Here is a 20,588-nt window from a genome sequence, read left to right as displayed (position 1 = left end):
TGTATCAGCGTCATTATCTTGTTACCTTGTGCAACAGGACCACTCTATGTGACCTTTAAACACTGTTAAAACAATGTTTTGATAATGAGTAGCAGTGCATCCACTGTTCCAGAGGGGGGAGCTGCGCTTCTGAGAGCGGGTGTGCTGAATACGTCACTTCTGGGTACTGGCCAATCACAAGACTCTGTCTTCTGGGTGTGAGAGTTGAGTCTCAAATCTCGCGACTGGGGAACACCGTCAGAAAAGAGGATTTCTATCGGCTCGTTTACAGCAACTAGGAGGTTTTTGACCATAAAATCAAGTTAATGTATGTAAGTAGACCTCCATAACTCACATATATGTGCAACAGGACCACTCTATGTGAGCTTTAAGTGAGAAGTAGCTTCATTTTCCCAATCACTACTTCACTTCTACGTCCCAGGCCTCACGTTTTAAATCTGGAGACTATTGCAAACGTGGTCTATGACTGTCCTGACTCAAATGAAACCATTACATGTCAATGATCCCACCTTTGGAGTTCTCAGACGTCTCGTCATCGTCGTCGTCATCATCCGATGTCATGTCGACCTCCAAATCGCTGCCGTCCTGTAGACCATCTGCTGTGCGGTGCACGGCGTCAGCTGCACTGAAGTCGTCCCGTCCTTGTCGCAGAGACACAGGCTGCAACAGCAAAAAAAACAGAATGAGGAAGTTTCTGTTAAAAAAAACGTTGTTCTTCTAACTCTGTTTCACTCTCGTCCATGATGTCCTTACTTGAGAAGTCTGCTCCTCCAGCTGCTGGCCGTCAGGTGCAGGTCCTCCACTGCAGACCTTCATGTGTCGGACCTGCTTCTCCAGCTTGGCCCGGGCCTTCTCGCTGTCCTTGAAGCGGTTCTCTGAGTCCCGCAGTCTCAGCAGCTCGTCCTGCAGCAGGCTGTGTTGTCTCTGCAGGAGAGCCAGCTCCCCGATGGTCGACCCCATGTTGGCCTCGCGGTTTCCGCCGTCTCGCCACAGGGGGCGCGATGCTCCTCCTCCTCCTCCCGCAGCCGGCACTGGGGCGTCCTGAGATTGTAGCAGCAGTTCCAGGATAGAGTCCTGTTTGATGATCGCACCCTGCAGGACAGGAGGGGAATTCAATGACGCAGTGGACAGTGGAGCCAGTGATATCAACCAGTAAATCAATAGATGATTTTGAAATAAAACTACCAAAATAAGACAATATAGTGCCATATGCCAAGATTGTGGCCAAAAACGATTACTACATTCAAATTCAAAATACCTTTTGGGTCTTTTGGGTTTCGTTTTCTGACGTAACTGGCAACCCGTGGTTGCTCGGCAGCTGAGACTCTACTGACTGTAATGATTGGTAGATGGTGGTAGGTGGCGCCACATGCCAAAACATGCCAAAAAATATTTTTTTAAATGCAAATATTGTGGCTGTACTGTTGTTGTTGGAGAGTTCAGTTTGTTATATGAACATTATTCCTGAGTCTCTGTGACATATTTTATGGTCAGTTGCTTTAGATTTATTACATAGCGCACCTTTAAATGATGACAGATCAAACCCATACTCTGTCATCACGTCTGGAATTTGTCCATATTATGAACTTTGTCTGGATTAAATTGAGTCACTGCCTCTGAAATCAGAGATTTCCATGCAGAGGTAGAATGAGGATCATCCAATTTAACCCACTTAAACCTTGCCAACATTAAAACTGAATCATGCTGTTGTTGGTGGTGAAAAACAGGACATAATCACACTTGATGACCTGTTGTTCAATCAATTACTGTTTAATGATTAGCTAGCTTATAATAATTGTCTGGTCTGTTGTTCTGGAAGAGAAAATAAAAGAACATTCTGAGGACTTTGGCTTTGTCTCCAGAGAAAATTCTATTTTTCTTGCGAAACACAAAAGTGTAAATTTAAATTTAAGGGGCAGAGAAGAAGCTTCTCCTATCCTCTTCTCTCTGGAGCGTCCACAGTGGCTGTGTTTAAAATTAGCTCGTGCTCATGTTGAATTTTGGCAGTTTGACAGTGCGTGCTGGTATCTCCATAGAATCTGTGTTCAACACTGACTTCAGCAGCACTGATTTATTTTAAATAACAGTGTACTCTACGGTGGGAGGAGGAGCTCTTTATAACACTACAGCGCCCCATGTGGCTGTTTTAATAACTCGATTTAATCTTTTGGAGAATAAATTAACGGCGGTTGGTTAAAATCTACTCACCTGGAGTGCGTGAAGATAAACACTGAGATTCACCATCCTCTGACAGATCTCCTGTTAAACACAGACGACACACTTATTACTGACAGCTGCTGCTCCGTCACACCTGAATCTGTTTGGATCAGCTGTGATGGAGCAGGTGAAACATCGAAAACATGGAGGACAGAGAGTCGTCAGGGACCAGGATTGAGAAAAACTGCCTTAAACAAAACACTAATTCAAATATTAGCCCTAAAATTAGCCAAGTTCCTCTAGCCATAAGCAAACTAAGCCGCTGCATAGGGCCCTGTGACCACAAGAGGGCCCCCAAGGGCAATAAACCAAAAAATTAAAAATTAAAATTTGGATTGCTGTAGTTTATTTAGACTTTTTTTTTTGAAGTATTTGTTTGATATTTATTTATTTATTTTATTTAATGTTGTGTTTTTTTTACATATAAAAGTCAAATCTTTGTATTACAGGAGTGTATTTTGAACCCCCCTCCCCCCAAAAGATTGTGCACATTTTTAGATTTTCAGACCTTAATATCTTAATATTTTATTTATAAACCATTTGATTTTATGTATTGATTCTCTGTGTCGCCAGTAGGGGGAGTTGCTGAGTTTGCCAAATATTACTTGAAAGATTTTTCTGTAAGTTTGCAAATCTGGTGTCTGCGTCCATGCAACAAAAAGTTCTCACATTTAGTTTTACAAGTGTATTCGTATTCGTGACAGAGTAGAATAAGTAGAATAGCTTTAGTATAGTAGGTGTGTGAATGATCAATAATCATTATTATTGGCAGTAACAGAGAGCCCCAAAATCAAATTTTGCTTAGGAACCCCATGGAGGCTTGGGCCGGCCCTGTGTGAGAGGTTAGCACAATTTAGTCATATAATCTAAATCTACGTTAGAACATGCATATGTCCTACTTCAGAGGACATCACATTGACATTTCCTGGAGACTCTATTACTAACCTAACCCATAATTACTACTGGCCTAATCCTAACCATGAGCCTAACATTAACCCATATAGCCTAACTAAAATGTAGTGATTTACATTAAGACTTGATTTTTGTCCCCATAAGGAAGGAAGTCCCCATAATGTGAGTGTGTAAACACATTTAGGTCCCCACAACTTAAGGAATACGAGACACACACACACACACACACACACACATGTTTGTGCAGCATTCAAAGTGAGGACCCTCATTGATATAACGCCCCAACAAAGCCCTTTAAAGATGAGAGGACCAGCCAAAATGTCCTCACTCAGTAGTTTCCCGCCCCTCCCCCCTCTGCTCCACTCTACCTGCTGGCCACGCCCACCTCGTCAGCTCCACCTCACTCACCTGTTCTCCCAGCTGCATCTCATTAACCATCAGGCCTCTATATAAACTCCTCCTCCTCCTCAGTCGCTGCTCTGTTGTTCTTAATGCTTTCATGTGAGACTCGTGTGATGTTTGTCAGTGTTTGTTGGGGTTGTTTTTTCGATTATGGGATTCAGTCAGAGATGAAACTTACGTTTCCTTGAAGCCTCTTACTTACAGAGGAAGGCGTCTTGTCTTGACTCCTCATGCTGTCCTGTCGAGGGGGGAAACATGTCCCACAAACAAACAAACAAACAAACAGATGAGAATTGGGTGAATGTAATTAAAGCTAAAATGACATGTTTTATTATTTAAATGTCAACCAAGAAGTAAGAACATGCTAAATAACCACCAGGGGGCGACTTTATGGGGGTAAATTAGCCCACATTGATGGTAGTTTCAGTTTGATTGACAGTTGCTCCTCTGAAAACTTTGTGCTGTACATGATAAAACATCCAGGAGCCATATTTCAATCCCTCAAATCTTTTTTCCACGCGACTGAGTTGCTGCAGCTCACCTTTGATGCACAAAACTCATGGGCTCCGTTGAGCAGGAGATCCTGATGACCTGAGCAGAAACAACATGGAACTTTACTCTGTTTACATACAGTATGTGATATACTGTAGGCTCCTTGTGTCAGTACATACAGTACATACATAAAAACACTTCTTAAAGTACTTATTTTGTGTTGCAGGAAACTGCACTGATGAGTCAGATAAAAATCACGTCCTGCATTTTGAATTTTGGACTCACCGGTGTCTGCCACCTCCTTGTGGTTGTGATGACATAGAATCGGTATGTCCACACTGGAGCCCAGGAGGAGTTCACTCAGTCTGTCCACTGTGGAAACACACACACACACACACACACACACACACACACACACACACACACACACACACACACACACACACACATTAGAGTGTCTTCTCTGCAGAGATCATCATGTTTCTGCTCAGTGGGAGCTCTGCAAAAGTACTTAGGCTGATGATGGAACAAGAAAGTGAGAACTTTAATCCCTCAGACTGGAGAAACTGCAGCTTCACCCACAACCTCTCATAGCCAAGAGGGTGGAGGCAGCTTGAGTCATGAAGCAGATTGAGATTTTCAGAACTTGCTAGTTGGTAAAATGGTAAATGGTCTGTATTTATACAGCGCTTTTCTTGTCTCCAAAGCTGCTTACACTACTTGTGGTGATGGGATCGGCAGTTCATTTGAGTGTACCGAATCACTAGAATCCGTTCATTAAAATGATTCGTTCAAAAGATTCGTTCACCGAATCGTTCGGTGCTTAGCAGGAGCCCAGTGCCCTGCTACGCGACTCATGTCCTCCCTGAGTGCAGGGCGTTCGCGCCGCGGGTCATAGAGTGAGTGACGGCGCGGAAGAGATTCACGTCCTCATTCACAGTTCACCAGCTCTCTGTGTGTCAGTACGTTCGCGAGATTCACTTCCACAGCCACAGTTCACCAGTTCTCTGTGTCAATTCGTTCGTCAGCCACAGTTCACCAGCTCTCTGTGTGTCAGTTTGTTCGCGAGATTCACGTCCACAGCCACAGTTCACTAGTTCTCTGTGTCAGTTCATTCGCAAGATTCACGTCCACAGCCACAGTTCACCAGTTCTCTGTGTGTCAGTTCGTTCGCGAGATTCACGTCCACAGTCACAGTTCACCAGTTCTCTGTGTCAATTCGTTCCTCAGCCACAGTTCACCAGCTCTCTGTGCGTCAGTTTGTTCGCGAGATTCACGTCCACAGCCACAGTTCATTAGTTCTCTGTGTGTCAGTTCGTTCGCAAGATTCACGTCCACAGCCACAGTTCACCAGTTCTCTGTGTGTCAGTTTGTTCGCGATGCAAACGAGATTCACGTCCACAGCTACAGTTCAGTGTGTGTCAGTACGTGCGCAGGTCAGTGAGTGAGTGACAGCGCGAACGAGATTCACGTCCACAGCCACAGTTCTCCAGCTCTCTGTGTGTTAGTTTGTTCATGAATCATGACTGAGTCAGTGACTGACGGCGCGAACGAATCACAGCAGCACGGCAGACACAGTTCTTCTTACTAGTCACTACCTCCCAGCTCGGCATACGTTGGCTTGATACGTTTGCCGGAGATTCAGGAGTGAGTGACGGCGTCTGCGAACGACTTCACGAGTGATTCACAGAACGCGGCAGTTCCACTCCTGGCCATCACGATCACTGCTGAGCTCAACTGAACTAAGAAAGGAACGAATCAGTTCATGAAGTGATCCCAGTCAGTTCGTTCAACTACTTGGTACTAGTCTACAAGTACGGGTGTGAACATCATCCACCTTCTATGCAAACTAACATGGACACGTACCTTCAGATGTTGCGTCCAGAAGCAGTTTCTCCGCTCGGGGAGCTTGTGGCGTGTCCGCGCGGAACAGGTAGCGAGTGATGGGTGGTTGCAGTCCCTCCTGACCACTGGTCAACTCTGCCAGCTCACAGAACACCATCACCCTCTCCTGCAGGAGCTCCAGAACTTCACGGTCCTTCTGATGGAGATCGGCTGGAGAACATCAGGGAGAACATTAGAGGGGGGGGGGGGGGGATAAGGAAAGAGGAAGGGCCAATTCCAATTCCTATCTCAACCCTCAATCTTAACCCTCAAGCTCAACCCTTAATCTTAACTGGCCCTCAAAACCAAGTGTTGTGGGTTATTTTGTCACTTAGAAATGGGACACCCCTTAAATGCAGATACGTCTTCAGACTGTAGGGGGCAGAATAACCCGAAATCTGCGTCCAGTCACGTCAGGATTATTTATTACGATCCGTTTGTCAGTCAAGTTATTAGGTTGTCAGTTAGTTATAAGATGATACTCATACAAATACCACAGACATATTCAGCTGACAGTTACCACACACCACGGCTTATTGACAATCATAAATATAAAATAAATGTTACGCAACAATGACGTCAGTAATCCATAATATGGGCCTAAACTAAGATAATACAATGGTTTTCATCATTTTTATATCTCTATTAACAAAGGAAATGCTTAATTTGTAGCGTACTCGTTTCGCTGCTTTCGACGCCATCTTTGTTATGTGAAAACACGCAATGCATTCTGGGTAGCCCTTGCTCCCAAGGGTGGTCTCGGAAAATCTCAATATTGAGGGCGATGCAGCCCTTAAACTTGGCCCTCAACTTAATTTTTCTGAGAATCGGGACAGCACATTTTGGAGAATGAGGGTTAAGCAAGAAATTGGAATTCACCCTAAGTCTGTCAAGTTCAAGTCAGGTTTAATTAGCGCTCTTTCTGGCTCGAGTTGCGTAAGACTCTAAAAGTGAGCTAAAACAGCTGACTTTGAGGAAATGAAAGTATTATTTTAATTGCTGCGTCCTGACCTTTGAGTCTCCTCAGATGGGCCTTGTGTTCCGTCTCGATGAGCGGGAACTCCTCTCTTGAAGGACACCTGAACACACACAGATACACAGATACCATCATCAGTCATGCGTTTTATACTTATATATACATATATATATATATATATATATATGTGTGTCTGTGTTGGTGCAGTCACCCACTTGCTGACCGTGCGTTGGATGTGTCGTATCCACACGTTCCTGTTCTCCTTGGTGGCGGCGTGCAGCTCGTACATCTCGGCCGGAGAGGAATCGCTGATGAGGAACATGCCTCGCTCCTGGTTGGCGATGTCCCTCACGATGAGGTTCTGCAGGGACAGCACCGGCGGTTTGTCCTGGACGAAGCGGCGACAGTGGGAGAGAACGGATGATTTCCACACTGTGACTGTGCAATAAATGAGTCTGTGAATCTGTGGATAATGAAAATCTGTGATTATTATCTTACCAGACTTGGAAAGATGTACCTCTGGTCCTTCTCCTGCAGGAACACCAGGATGTCCGTCATCAATAAGACCTGTATATCTACACACACACACACACACACACACACACACACACACACACACACACACACACACACACACACACACACACACCAGAACTCATGAATGAGAAACATCAGTGTTGTTTTAACAGACAAAATCTTCCATTTGGTTGATGTTTGGCACACTTTTGTGCCAAATTGAGTGTCTGCCTGTTGATATCCGTACTTAAAACCTTTGCCCTTTGTTCAAATTCTATCACATTGGGTATATTTGTAGTCAAGTAGTTGCCTAAGGGGATCAACGGCGTCTGTGTGCATGGAATCCTTGTTAGCATGGTGCTATCCTCTGTCAAATATAGGTTTTCAGAGCTCCCTGGATGTCCTTGGACACCAAAAACATGCATGTGAACCATAATGTTGTGCAATAATTCTTCATTTACTTGTGGGTTTATGCCCGAAGGAGCAAATGTAAGACGCCCAATTTCAATAGAATGCATCGTACCTTTGAGTCTGGATCCTGGGGTTTTCCAGAAAAGAGTTCCTTCGTGGACGAGTCTGCGTCGGAGTAACTCCACGGTCTTGAAAACTCTGCCGTCCCTCACTCTGGCCTCAGACCTGGGGTCCAGTCTGGCCTGGATCTCCTGCAGCCGCTGTGTTTTCTCCATGTCCTCCACCTGCAACCAGGGTGATCGGTTATAAGAGTGTGTGAGTAATTAAACTTAAAGTTGAAGCTGAAGATTAAAGGTGCATTATGTAATAAATCTAAAGCAGGGCTTCTCAAAGTTTTGATACCTGAGGGTCAATTAAGGAACCCAATGTTGGACTGAAGGCCACCAAAGGAAAAAAAACAGAAATAAATCCCATTTGTAATCATTTTAATGACCAGATTGCAGTTCAACAATTTATAATTATTGGTTTGTATCCAGTAATGTCCAATAAGTATTTCAAAATTTGCCCTACTGTGATGCAAAACGCATCATTTGACTCACAGTAGGGGACATTTGGATAAGGGAAAACAGATTTTTTTACAAGTCAGGGAAAAACTGAGGGAGGGAAGCACATTTTCTAAAAAATACTACTGCTATTCTAGCAATACAAAGCCACATTCAAATCGGTGAATTATCCCTTTAACAAGCTTAGTACCTCCTGGATTAAAACTATCAACTGTAATTCATTGCGGGCCGCCAGAAATGTTTCTGCGGCCCGCCATTGGCCCCCGGGCCGCACTTTGAGAACCAATGATCTAAAGCAACTGGCCATAAAACCCTCCTAGTATTTGCGTTAAAAAAAATTTTTTGCAGACTGCAAAATATTTGCATTAAAAAAATTTTTTTTGCAGACTGCAAATCATGTTTATGTTTTTGGCATGTGGCGCCACCTACCGCCGTCTACCAATCATCGCAGTCAGTAGAGTCTCAGCTGCGGGTTGCCAGTTACGTCAAAAAAAACGAAACCTAAAAGACCTCAGTATTTTGAATTAGAATGTAGTAACCGTTTTTGGCCACATTCTTACATATGGCGCCTTTAAGTGCTTTACCTGCTGGTCTATTGAAGTGAGAAGTTCTCTGATTCTGCCGAGCGCCTGGGCCACAGCAGCAGCCTCTTCCTCGTCCTCTGGAGTAGAGAGAACACGATTTAGTCCTGGTTAGGATCAGTTTATATCATTACACTTACGCTTAAAAAAACAACAAGATTCACCTGTGCTGTTTTCCAGAATGCGCTGAATAAGAACAGGATACTTGGAGATTCGCTGAGTCACCAATAAGATGCACTCTTGGACTCCGTGGCAGCGCAGCAACGGTCCTCGACTCACGCGCTGCCAACACACAGTTAGAGACACTTTCATCTCCCGACGTGGACCATAAAAACTGCAGCTAATAAAATAACCTCCTGATAATCAAATGTAAACAGTGTGAGGAGGAGTTTTATGTCAACGCAGCTTGAACTCATAACACCACAAATATTGAACATTTCCCTGCGTGTGTGTGTAAACTCACCCGTATGAAGTACTGGAACCTCTTGTCTCGAGCCAGCAGCTCCTTGTAGACTTTGAGAGCCTTTAAGTGGCGGCTGCAGAACTCGGCGTACGTCTTCCTCATGTCGTCTCCGCTCTGGCCTGAGAACTGGAAACGTCGACACGTTATCGGTCACTTACAGGGAATGAGTTCTTTATTGTGAGGCTTAAGAGCAAAGTGAAAACGTCCTTTTCTTATTTCTTATTGTTCTAGTTCTAGTATTTACTTGTTGTGTTGTGTTTTACTGATAACTGCTGAATTACATCTTCTGGTACTTGTACAGTGACAATAAAGTAATATAATCTAAGATGCTTTAACATACGATATATGATAGTAGATGAATCATATGATAATTGACAGTTTTAAAGGTGCCATATGTAAGAATGTGGCCAAAAACGGTTACTGCATTCAAATTCAAAATACCAATACTTTAAAATCAAATACTGCAAATCATGTTTATGTTTTGAAATCATGTTTCAGCATGTGGCGCCACCTACCGCCGTCTACCAATCATTGCAGTCAGTAGAGTCTCAGCTGCCGAGCAACCACGGGTTGCCAGTTACGTCAGAAAACGAAACCTAAAAGACCTCGGTATTTTCAATTTGAATGTAGTAACCGTTTTTGGCCACATTCTTACATATGGCGCCTTTTAATATACGAAACCAAAAAATAACAATACATGAATTAATAATAATTAGAGTCACCATAAATACATGATTAAATTGAAGTTGTAATTATTTTAACAACAATTCTAAATGGTATTAGTAGCTACAGAAATGGCTTTTTCTCGGTGGCTATATCACACACACACATGAAGTCTTTGTGTGAGGTTTGGCTCATGAGGAGAACATGGTGTACGAGGGCTTCTGCATCACCTGCTGTAACAGAATGTCTCCCAGCTCGTGGATGGTGAAGTTGTAGCTGGACCCGGGCTGCAGGCTGTTGTTGCGCCGCAGCAGCAGCTGTGCCAGGAAGTGCGAGTGTATTCTGATGAGCTGGTCCAAGCAGGGGAAGACGGCGTGCACGGCGCTCAGCTCCAGCTGAAGCTCGTCCAGCATGCCCTGCTGAAACACCCTCTCCATGATGTAGAGCGTCCGCATGTGGTGCAGCTCCGTCTGGATCAGCTCTGTTGTTACAGTGATCCAGTCGAGAAAAGTCGTCAAAAAGCTGTCTGAAGACAACATTTGTGAAAAAGGTCGGGGGTAAAACTGCTCGATGTTCTTGTTACCGTAGATGACGTCCTGCCTCCTGATGACGTTTTTGCGATGTGCCTGCAGATAGTTGGTGTCCACAGCCGTGCTCCACGAGTCCGCCTTAAAGTCCTGGATCTCCAGCTCCAACTCCTCCAGCACTGACGTGTAATAGATGTCTCCTGGCAACGAGGAGAGGAAAAAAAAAAAACGATCACTCAGAACCACTGGATGTGAAACGAAAAGAAAAGGTAGTTAATGTCGTTTGCGTTTGAGCGTTTGAACGCTCTCGTCACCGTCGTCGTTGAGCGACTCCACTGACATGGCTCTGGCCCTGAAGCTGAGCGAGTCTGTGGACTGGGACAGGATTCTGCGTAGGCCCAGAGGAGAGTCGTCGTTCAGAGCTCTGTGAAATAAACACACACAAGTCAAACAACGGTTTGATGGTGAAACTGACTTAATGTGATTGTTTTTGTTGACTTCCAGTCCAACAGTGCACTAGATTCTCAGGTAAAGATGCTTATAAAGTGCATTTCTGGTCTTGATGTCGAACAAAAATCACTTGTTTCGCCAAAACTCTACAGTTCCACCATTCGCCCATTTATTAAACTCACCACGGCCACCAGGGGGAGTCTCTGGTTAGGTGTTTTCTTCAGGACACTTTTAGACTGGAAGAGTCAGGGAACCCTAGTTACACTCTTAGAAATAAGGGTTCCAAAAGGGTTCTTCTACAAGGGCTGAGGTTCTACCTGGAACCATTTGCTTCTGAAAAACCCTTTCTCGAAGAAAGAGTTTTTCAAGGGTTCTTGTTAACACTAATGGTTCCAGTAAGAACCATTTTGATCCAGAGAACCCTTTAAAAAACCCTTTCCTGAATAAAGGGTTTTAAAAGGGTTCTTGGTGGAACCCTCCAAAAGGGTTCCAGGTCCAACCTTTAAAAAAAGGTTCTACCTGAAACCAAAAAGGGTTCTCCTATGAGCACAAGCTGAAGAACCTTATATGGTTCTACTTAACACTTTTATTTCTAAGAGTGTAGGGAACGACCCCCTCTACCTCGCAAGTGTGCAAACGCAGTATCTGCATCAATTTCAGCCACTTTTATACCAGTTATTATGAAGGTGTTAGTAAAGTGGTTTTCTGAGAAGTATTTTGACCAAAATCAGGGAAACTAGAACAGGCAGTCGGGTTGTTACGACCCCTGGGTCATTAGGGAGCGGGAAGCAACATAAATAGGCAGACTTAGAATGTAAAAAACACCAAAAGAACAGGAACTAAGTGATGATGCTATTCAAAAATAAAACATAACAAGGTACAGGAAACCAAACGAAATGACCAAAACTGGAATAGCACGACTAAGTCTGACACGGCCAGACAACGAATATTTAAACTAAAGCTCTGAAATACTTGTCAGCCAAGTACTTGTTGAGAATAACTAAGAGAACTGTACCTTTAGTCATTCAAAGTGTAAAGTCAGAGTCCAATAAAATACGACGCTCACCCTGAGATGTTGTTGGTGGAGACGCTCTTGGAGAGAGAAAGGCCCGAGCGACCTCTGCGCGACCCCAGCAGGGTCTGTCGGAAGCTCTCGGAGGGGTAGATCGCCGAGGACGGACGTTCACGCATTCCTGGAGCTTCAGGAGGAGAAAAAGGCCAAAAAAGACGAGAGACGACGAGAGACGTCAAGAAAGAAGATGCGAGGGAGCGGGACAAAGACGGCAAGAGCAGCGTTTTTATTTTTATTTTTAGGGGATTTTGAAAGTCTTACTTTTTGCGCGCAGTGTGACGTTGTGCAAACCTGAGTTATTCCTCAGCAGGACTGTCTTCTGCTGCTGCGGTAACAAAGCACAAAACGTCTTTTTAATTCATCACACAGCCTGTACTCACCTGTGGACGAGTTTGACTTGGATCGATCGACGTTTTTCACTCTTACCCTTTGTCTCATTTTGGCACAGTTTGGCAAAGTGTCTCTGCAGCGGTTGTGGATGGTGACGTTGCATGCTGGGAGGGAAAAAGTAGTTTTTTGATTATTATTAGGATTATGGCGAAAAAGGCCACAGAAACACTTACATCGGATGAGTTTTGTACCTGGACTGGAAAAATAAACCAAAAATGATCAACACCAGGCCCACTTTGGAGCCTCACAGTGTCGCCGTACTTTAACGTAGAGACGTGGTTGGAACTTTAAATGGCTCACAAGACTTCAGATTTTTCTCACCTAAATCAAAGTTTTGATACCTATTACAGTTTTTAAACAATCGCAGTTGAAGTTTTACACTTTTTTTTGGGATATTTTCATAATTTTATAATGAGTGTGTATTGCGCCCGTTAGCGTGGCACACTCTAGCTGACGTCCATGAAAATAATCACAAAACAAACTCTTCTCCTGCCCACAATTTCCAACCTACACAGACAATTCTTACATCAAAACATTGCTGTGGTTGTCGTCTAACCCCGTGTATGGTTTTCACTCTCATATGATTTGCAGTTTTTGTTCAAATCACCTAAAAGCGCACAGAGTTCTGGTCAAACCTCCCATTGACTCCCATGTTAAAACTCAGCTTTGGCGTTTAATGAAAAATTAAAGACATGGGTGATTTTAAAGCTGTCATTTCTTTGCTAATTGACACCCGTTTTTCACAAATTTAAATGTGGGAGCTCCTGAACGCCTCCTGACGCTCACAAATCAAACATTTAATATGTATCATTAACCGTTATTGAAATATGAAAACTTTAAAACACGTTGTTTTCTCTGGTTTTCAGCAGTTTTTGACAGAATCCGGTGTTTGGAAGGGGGAGGGGATTAGGGAGGGGGAGGGGCGTGTACAGATTTAAAGGTTGATTCTACAAAAATATGAATTTGTCTAGATTTAAAGGTTCAATCCACCCAAATGTTACTCCACTGATACTACATTACCAGCTTTAGAATGTGCTAGTCGTTTCTGTTCATTTCACTACTGTCCTATTTGTTTCACATAAAGTCAGTCACGTGTTGGATTTCCATGTTGTTCGTGCAGAAAACCATGTAGAGTGTTGTTAGTGAGTCGCTTCCTCTGCTTGTTTCCCTCTTTTGTGCTTTAGTTGTGGTGTGTTTCACCTGTGTACTGTGTTATCAGGAGTGTACTTTCTCATTTTCCACCATGAAAGCACTTTGTCTGTTTTGTCTTTATCTACTTTTTCATTCTTCTTCTGCATTTCCCTCGACTTGCTTCTGTCAAACCTGAAACAGTGCGTCTGTTGTCGACTCATTACTTACTCGGGCAGTTGAGCGCTTCCTTTGCAGTGATGCTCTTGTTGCACGACGTGCAGAGCGTAGTTCCCGACACCGTGAGCGTCGTGAACAAGTGACCGTTGCCGTAACACGCTTCCCTTTCTCTCGCTGCCTTCTCACGTTCCCTCATTTGTTCTCTCTCTTTATTCTGGAAAAGAAAGAGACACATTTAAGCCTCAGTGCTTCTCACACTGACAGAAGAGGACAGGGTTCAAGGACTTGTTCTTGTTGTCGGTAAAGGTCTGTAATGAGCTGCGGAAAATACAGTCAACAAAATGAATAAAGAAATAAGTGAAATTGAAGGATTTGGTCTCATTGGAAACTCTCAAAGTGTTTGAGTCGGAAACATCTGGCTGTATTTTATATAGATTATTTTTAATTGGATGATTTTACATGGTGTTCTAAGGAAGAGTATTCGGAATTCTGACTTTTTCTTTAATCTCATAATTCTAACTTTAATCTCAGAATTCTCACTTTTTTCTGACTTGTCCTTTATTCCCAAAAGTCTGACGTAAATCTCATAATTCATGCTGTTTTATTTATTTTCTTTTTTATATACATATATATATATATATTTTTCAATAAATCCTTTTACATGTGGCCCAAATACCCTTCTGTATTATTGTTTGTATTTTATGTATATATTTATTTTGCTTGGATAGATGTAACTCTGTCAGGCAAAACACATTTTTAATCTCAAGGAGTTTTATTTATAGTTAAATAAACACTTTCGTGTTAATCCTAACCTGGAGCTCCTTAGAATAAAGGCAAGGCTACACACACACACACACACACACACACACACTGCAGATCTTTATGTGAATGATCAGCTTTAAGTCTCTTGTTGTTGAAGTGATCACATGAACACACCCAATAAAGCAGAAGTGAGAGAGGACCGTTTGCAACACCCTGACTAAATATAACCTCTAACTCATGGTGACATGTACTGAACACAGTGTGTGTGTGATATGAATGTCTTTATGAAACATTTAAACGCGTAATTTGTCAAGAATTGAGTTGTGAAATCATAGTAATTTACCAGAAAATGATTGACATCACCGTCGTTATTATCTCATTTCAGACTAAAAGTGTCATCAGTGCAAAACATAATGATATTCTCATAATCATTTAATAAGCTCAATCAATAAGAAGTGTTATTGTAATCACAGCTGTGTGTGTGTGTGTGTGTGTGTGCATGCGTGCGTGCGTGCGTGCGTGCGTGCGTGCGTGCGTGTGTGTGATGTGGTCCACTTTGAGATCAGTCGTGTTCCGCTGTGTGATGATGGAAGTGGATCATCAACCCAGATCAATTCATTAGCGGCAGCACTGCACCCTGGGTAATTTAAGTTTAGCCTTTCTGACCGACATAACCGTCACTGACGAAGACGACAAAAAAACACCCACAAGTTTGTGGCTTAACAGCTGATAAATGAATAATGTCTGTATTATTAGAACATGTACAGACATCCGTGACTTTACTACCCTGTAAAATGATATGAAATCTATTAGTTTCCATGTAATCCAGCATTGAGGCCATGTTCCTGTAGGTGTCAGCTAACACTCTGAGTTTAAAGGACCATAAATGGAGATGTCACTAAAGCCACATAAGGATCTGTCATTATAAACCACATCATGGTGAACTGAGGCTGAAGACCTTCATGTCATCACCAAAAAAGTGTAAAAAGTAAAATGTGACAGAACCTGACCTAAAAGTGAGAGATTTTGACTTTTTTATTTGACACTAACCCTAAGGTCCTTACCCAAAGAGATCAAAACCTATGCTACACTCTTAGAAATAAGGGTTCCAAAAGTGTTCTTCTAAAAGGGCTGAGGTTCTACCTGGAACCATTTGCTTCTGAAAAACCCTTTGCCAAAAAAGGGTTTTTCAAGGGTTCTTGGTAACACTAAGAACCATTTTAACCATTTTAAAAGGGTTCTTGGAGGAACCCTCCAAAAGGCCAAAAAGGGTTCTCCTATGAGAACAACCATATATGGTTCTACTTAGTACTTTTATTTCTAAGAGTGCATACTGAGACACACACACACAGTTGGGTGGATCTGTGTGAACTCATTTGACTCGGGTTTGTAACAGACACTTACTCACTACAGCTTTACATGAAAGCTTTTGGTATCACTGAATGAGTCAAATAGTTTGGTGCCAGCACATTGAATTCATGGTTTCTGTAACGGCCAACAAGTACCAGGCCTGACTGAGGGGAACCTGTAGCTGTGTTTGTATTTCCATTGGGAATAGTATACCAATATGATATGTTTTTGGCGCCCTTTCCTTGGGTTACCACAGTAAAATGGTACGATAATGTCAGGGTTGAGCTGGACTGACAGTCACTCCCTTCAGGTTGTGTTGAAACACAAAGAGTTTTCAGAGGTTTTCCCCGAGGCCTGATCATGACGACTGGGGTTTGTCCAGGATCTGATTTGAGAGGTCCTGGTGATCGCCTGATGATCTGAACATCCATGAGGTGAACTAAGTGTGGTATTTGTAAGTTAAGTGGCATTTTTATTTTGCAGTAGTGATATATTGAACACCCGAGTGTCACAACCATGCCTATTTTGTTATTTTGCCTTTTTATTTTTGGTGGTGATCAGAGAGTTGTTGCTGTTGACCACGCCTGGTCTCTGGTGACGTCCGGTGAGTTCAGCGTTAAAAGGCGCCTCGAGCTCGGCAAAGCCATTGAAGCCTAGCTAGGCTTAGCTCCATCCTGATTGGTCGGGTGTCTCTTCACTTTTAAGTGTACACACTGCAAATGAAACGCTCCATGACCGTGGAGCAACTGTGACCGAGCTGAGACCATCCTGTGCCGGAAGGGTTTTACGATTGCTGTGTTCCATGAGAACGGATCTACACTCTTAGGAATAAAAGTGCTAAGGCTTGTCCTCAGAGGAGAACCCGTTTTGGATCCAGGTAGAAGCTTTTTATAAAGGTTCCACCTGGAACCCTTTTGGAGGGTTCCACCAAGAACCCATTTTAAAACGCTTTATTCTGGAAAGGGGTTTTACAGGGTTTTCCTGATCAAAATGGTTCTTACTGGAACCATTAGTGCTACCAAGAACCCTTCTTCTGGAATGGCTTTTTCAGAAGCAAATGGTTTCAGGTAGAACCTCAGCCCTAGTAGAAGGACCCTTTTGGAACCCTTATTTCTAAGAGTGTAGGATCTTGCGGTAACTCCAGAGGTTACCCAATATGGTTATTTGCCCATCCATCCATCCATTATCTACTGCTGTATCCTCGCAGGGGGTGCTGTGCTCAGCTGACATAGGGCAATAGTTGGGGCATGCCATACCCTTCGCCAGTCCATTACAGGGCCACATATAGAGACAAACAACTCACACTCTCACACCTACAGTCAATTTAGAGCGACCGATTCACCTAATCCCCAAATCTGCCTGTTTTTAGACTGTGGGAGAGAAGCTGGAGAACCCGGAGAAAACCCAAGCCCACACAGGGAGAACATGCAAACTCCATGCAGAACCCAGGTCTTCTTGCTGCAAAGGCACGCTTGCAAACCACTACTCCAACAACCCTGTGGCCCAGTTCTTTGCCCAGTTGTTCTTAGTCAATAATGTGACCTTGACTTTGGACTAAAGCTTAAAGAGAAAGAGCTATATATAAATTAGGGGTTTAGGTTCCTTATAACCCCTCCTCTGGTTCCAGCTCTGTTATCTCGTGGGCCTAAATACAATTCTATAGCCTCTGGTTTGCTCTGTGAAGATGGCTCCGCTGTGGCCTTTTCCTGTGCAGTGTGTTTGGATCTAAATGGATAAATATAGTGGTCGTGCTCAGTGGGCGCTGGAGGAGGAGCTGGTGGTTCACGTTAAGCCCGGCGGATTATGTAATCGACGTGAGTTCTTCTTTATATATATATATATAAACATATATATATATTTAGAGGCATTTTCTGATGCCCACGGTGTTCTCTAAGAAAGCAGTAATATTCCACACACACACTCACTCTGCCATTTCTATGGCAACAGTTGCTGTACTCAAATATCGAGTGAGAAAAGAGCTCTGTGTGCACACACGCGCACACACACTCGCACACACACACACCACCTACATTGACAGTACATGCCGCACTAATGACAAGTGATGCAGAGCAGTGCGAGGTGCACATGATGTGAGGGCCCCGCACTCCTGCTGTCATGAGGATCAGGCCCTGCGTGGGTCACATGACAGGGCAGGAAGAAGTGTTTGAGTGGCAGAGTTCAACAGCAGCAGTGATACACACACACACACACACACAAACACACACACAGAGGAGGAAGTGACAGAAACAGGAAAAGGGAATAAAATGAACACACAAAGCTGCTCGGTGAGTGAGTGAGTTACCTTCTCTTATTAACACACACACACACACACACACACACACAGGGACGATTGTCGCTCACCCTCATGTTGATCTCCCTCACCCTCTCCTGTCGCAGTTTCGACAGACTGGCAACTCTTGACATGGTGACAGCTTGTTTTTGTTGGGTTTTTTTTTTAAATCTCCTCTCACGGTGACAGATTCAGACTCTGTCGGCAACGTCCTAATATTCACGCCTCTCTCTCTCTCTGTGTGGGTTTTCTTTTTTTTCTCCTCCTCTTTCTTCTTCTTCTTCTTCTTCTTCTTCTTCTCAGAAAAGACAGGAAATAAAAAATCTCATCTCAAATCTTCTTTCCCTCACTGGCCAACTGCAGTGTGCCTCTGCTGCTGGTGAAGAGGCTGTTCCTGAGCGAGAAAACTGACTTCTGAATCATCATCACCGCCCCCTCACACACACACACACACACACACACACACACACGCACACACACACACACACACACAGTGTTCAGCTGTCTGTGAAAGCCTGGCATACACTATTATTCTCTCTTAGATTAGATAGATAGAAAACCACATTTGTGTATACGTGTGTGTTCTTGCAGCTTTGTGGGGACCAGAGTGAGGACATTTTGGGAAGGTGAGGACATTTTTTAAAGGGCTTTTGGGGGAGGGTTAAGACCTGGTTTTAAGTTAAGGCACTTAGTTGTGATGGTTAAGGCTTTGTGAGGACCAAAAACTGTATTAACCACGCAAAGTGAGGACATTTTAGCTGGTCCTCGCATCTTTAAAGGGCTCTTTGCGGGTGTTAAAACCTGGTTTTAGGGTTAGAATTGGGTTTAGATTAGGGTTAGGGTTAGGCACTTAGTTGTGGTGGTTATGGTTAAGGTAAGGGGCTCAGCAACGGATTATGTCTATGAGTTTCCTTACACAAAATGTGTTTCTTAGAGTTGTGGGGACCTAAATCTGTTCACACACTCACGTTGTGGGGACTTGTCTTCCATCTGGGGACAAAAAACAAGTCCCGCGACATTTTAAGGTGAAGACGTGTTTTTAAAGCTAGGCTGAGGATACGGGTTAAATTTTGGGTCTGGATTAGGATTAGGCCAGTCGTAATTATGGTTAAGGTCTCCAGGAAATGTCAATGTGTGTGTGAGTGTGTGTGTGTTCGTGCAGGTGTTTGTTTGAGTGTGTTCCTCCCGCCGTGAGGAAGGAGAAGAAATGTTTCAACACAGTTCCATGCAACTCTGCTTTTGACACACACACACACACTCACACCAGAAATAACAGATGCACACACACACACACACACACACAGACACTTTGGCTTGTGTGCGGCATGATTCCATAACAGCTTGCATAAGCTCTGTCAAACTTCACTTCACGTCCTCACTGTCCTTTTGTCGTCCCAGTGCAGAACAAAATGCCATCCACAGCTGCAAATAACTATCAGAACAGTCCACTCACTGCGGCTGCTGTTCTCATCCAGGGTGATATTTACTGTTCACTGGCTTCTCCAGCCAAAACATTTCAACACTTCAGTGTTACTGGAGGATATAACAAGACTTTTACTCCTTGTGTTACACTGTTAAAAAGGTGTTATTTTCATGAAAAACACAAATGAAGTGAAAGGAACATTATTTTAGAGCAGGGTTTTCCAGTCCTGGTCCTTTCATCAACTTACCATCTATAATTTTTGTGATATTACCATAGATTCAGGAGAAGACCAAACCGTGTGACAGTACCTTTTTTGCCTTCCAGGACTTCAGGATTGGTGTCAACTGATTCCACAATGACACTTTCTGTGGATCACTGCTGATTTTCCTTTCACCCCAACCTGTCTAGACAGATGCTGCACATCTATGAGTGTGGTTTTCTCAGAGATTTCTTCTCTCTCCATTGACGCCACTTGTGTTTGCTCATTGTGTGAATTGTTGGGAAATGAACTGATGGTAACACACGGTAAATCCAAAGTTTACCCAATATAGTTCTTTGCCCATCCATCCATCCATTATCCAACCATACCACTATCCTCCACCGGAGGGTCGCAGGGGGTGCTGTGCCTCTCTGAGCTGACATAGGGCGATAGGTGGGGTACACCTTGGACAGTTTGCCAGTCCATCCCAGGGTCACATATACACTATTAGAAATAAAAGTGCTAAGTAGAACCATATAGGGTTCTTCGACTTGTCCTCATCGGAGAACCCTTTTTGGCTCCAGGTAGAACCTTTTGATAAAGGTTCCACCTGGAACCCTTTTGGAGAACCCTTTTAAAACCCTTTATCCGGGAAAGGGTTTTTAAAGGGTTCTCTGGATCAAAATGGTTCTTACTGGAACCATTAGTGTTACCAAGAGCCCTTTCTTTGGGAAGGG

At 43.5% G+C, this 20,588-nt stretch overlaps 1 protein-coding gene across 1 annotated transcript; it reads right to left on the bottom strand.

Annotated features, from left to right (window-relative positions):
• Nucleotides 1–489: 489 nt before the first annotated feature.
• arhgef2a (Rho guanine nucleotide exchange factor (GEF) 2a) lies at nucleotides 490–18,379 on the bottom strand (the record flags this gene model as incomplete). Its single annotated transcript, XM_083899589.1, has 21 exons — nucleotides 18,301–18,379; nucleotides 13,879–14,041; nucleotides 12,556–12,623; nucleotides 12,391–12,454; nucleotides 12,124–12,256; nucleotides 10,922–11,031; nucleotides 10,664–10,807; nucleotides 10,311–10,561; nucleotides 9,418–9,543; nucleotides 9,119–9,236; nucleotides 8,958–9,034; nucleotides 7,923–8,094; nucleotides 7,382–7,458; nucleotides 7,099–7,271; nucleotides 6,919–6,986; nucleotides 5,890–6,078; nucleotides 4,309–4,395; nucleotides 4,073–4,122; nucleotides 2,209–2,259; nucleotides 754–1,092; nucleotides 490–660 (listed from the first exon to the last, which is right to left on the bottom strand). The coding sequence occupies exons 1-21, from the start codon at nucleotides 18,361–18,363 to the stop codon at nucleotides 490–492; spliced, it is 2,694 nt and encodes an 897-aa protein (XP_083755715.1). The 5' UTR covers nucleotides 18,364–18,379.
• Nucleotides 18,380–20,588: the final 2,209 nt, after the last annotated feature.

Source organism: Microchirus variegatus, assembly GCF_963457635.1.
Source record: "Microchirus variegatus genome assembly, chromosome: 13".
Lineage (NCBI taxonomy): Eukaryota > Metazoa > Chordata > Actinopteri > Pleuronectiformes > Soleidae > Microchirus > Microchirus variegatus.
The sequence above is the reverse complement of the archived record's forward strand: the minus strand, read 5'-3'. Positions and strand labels throughout refer to the sequence as shown.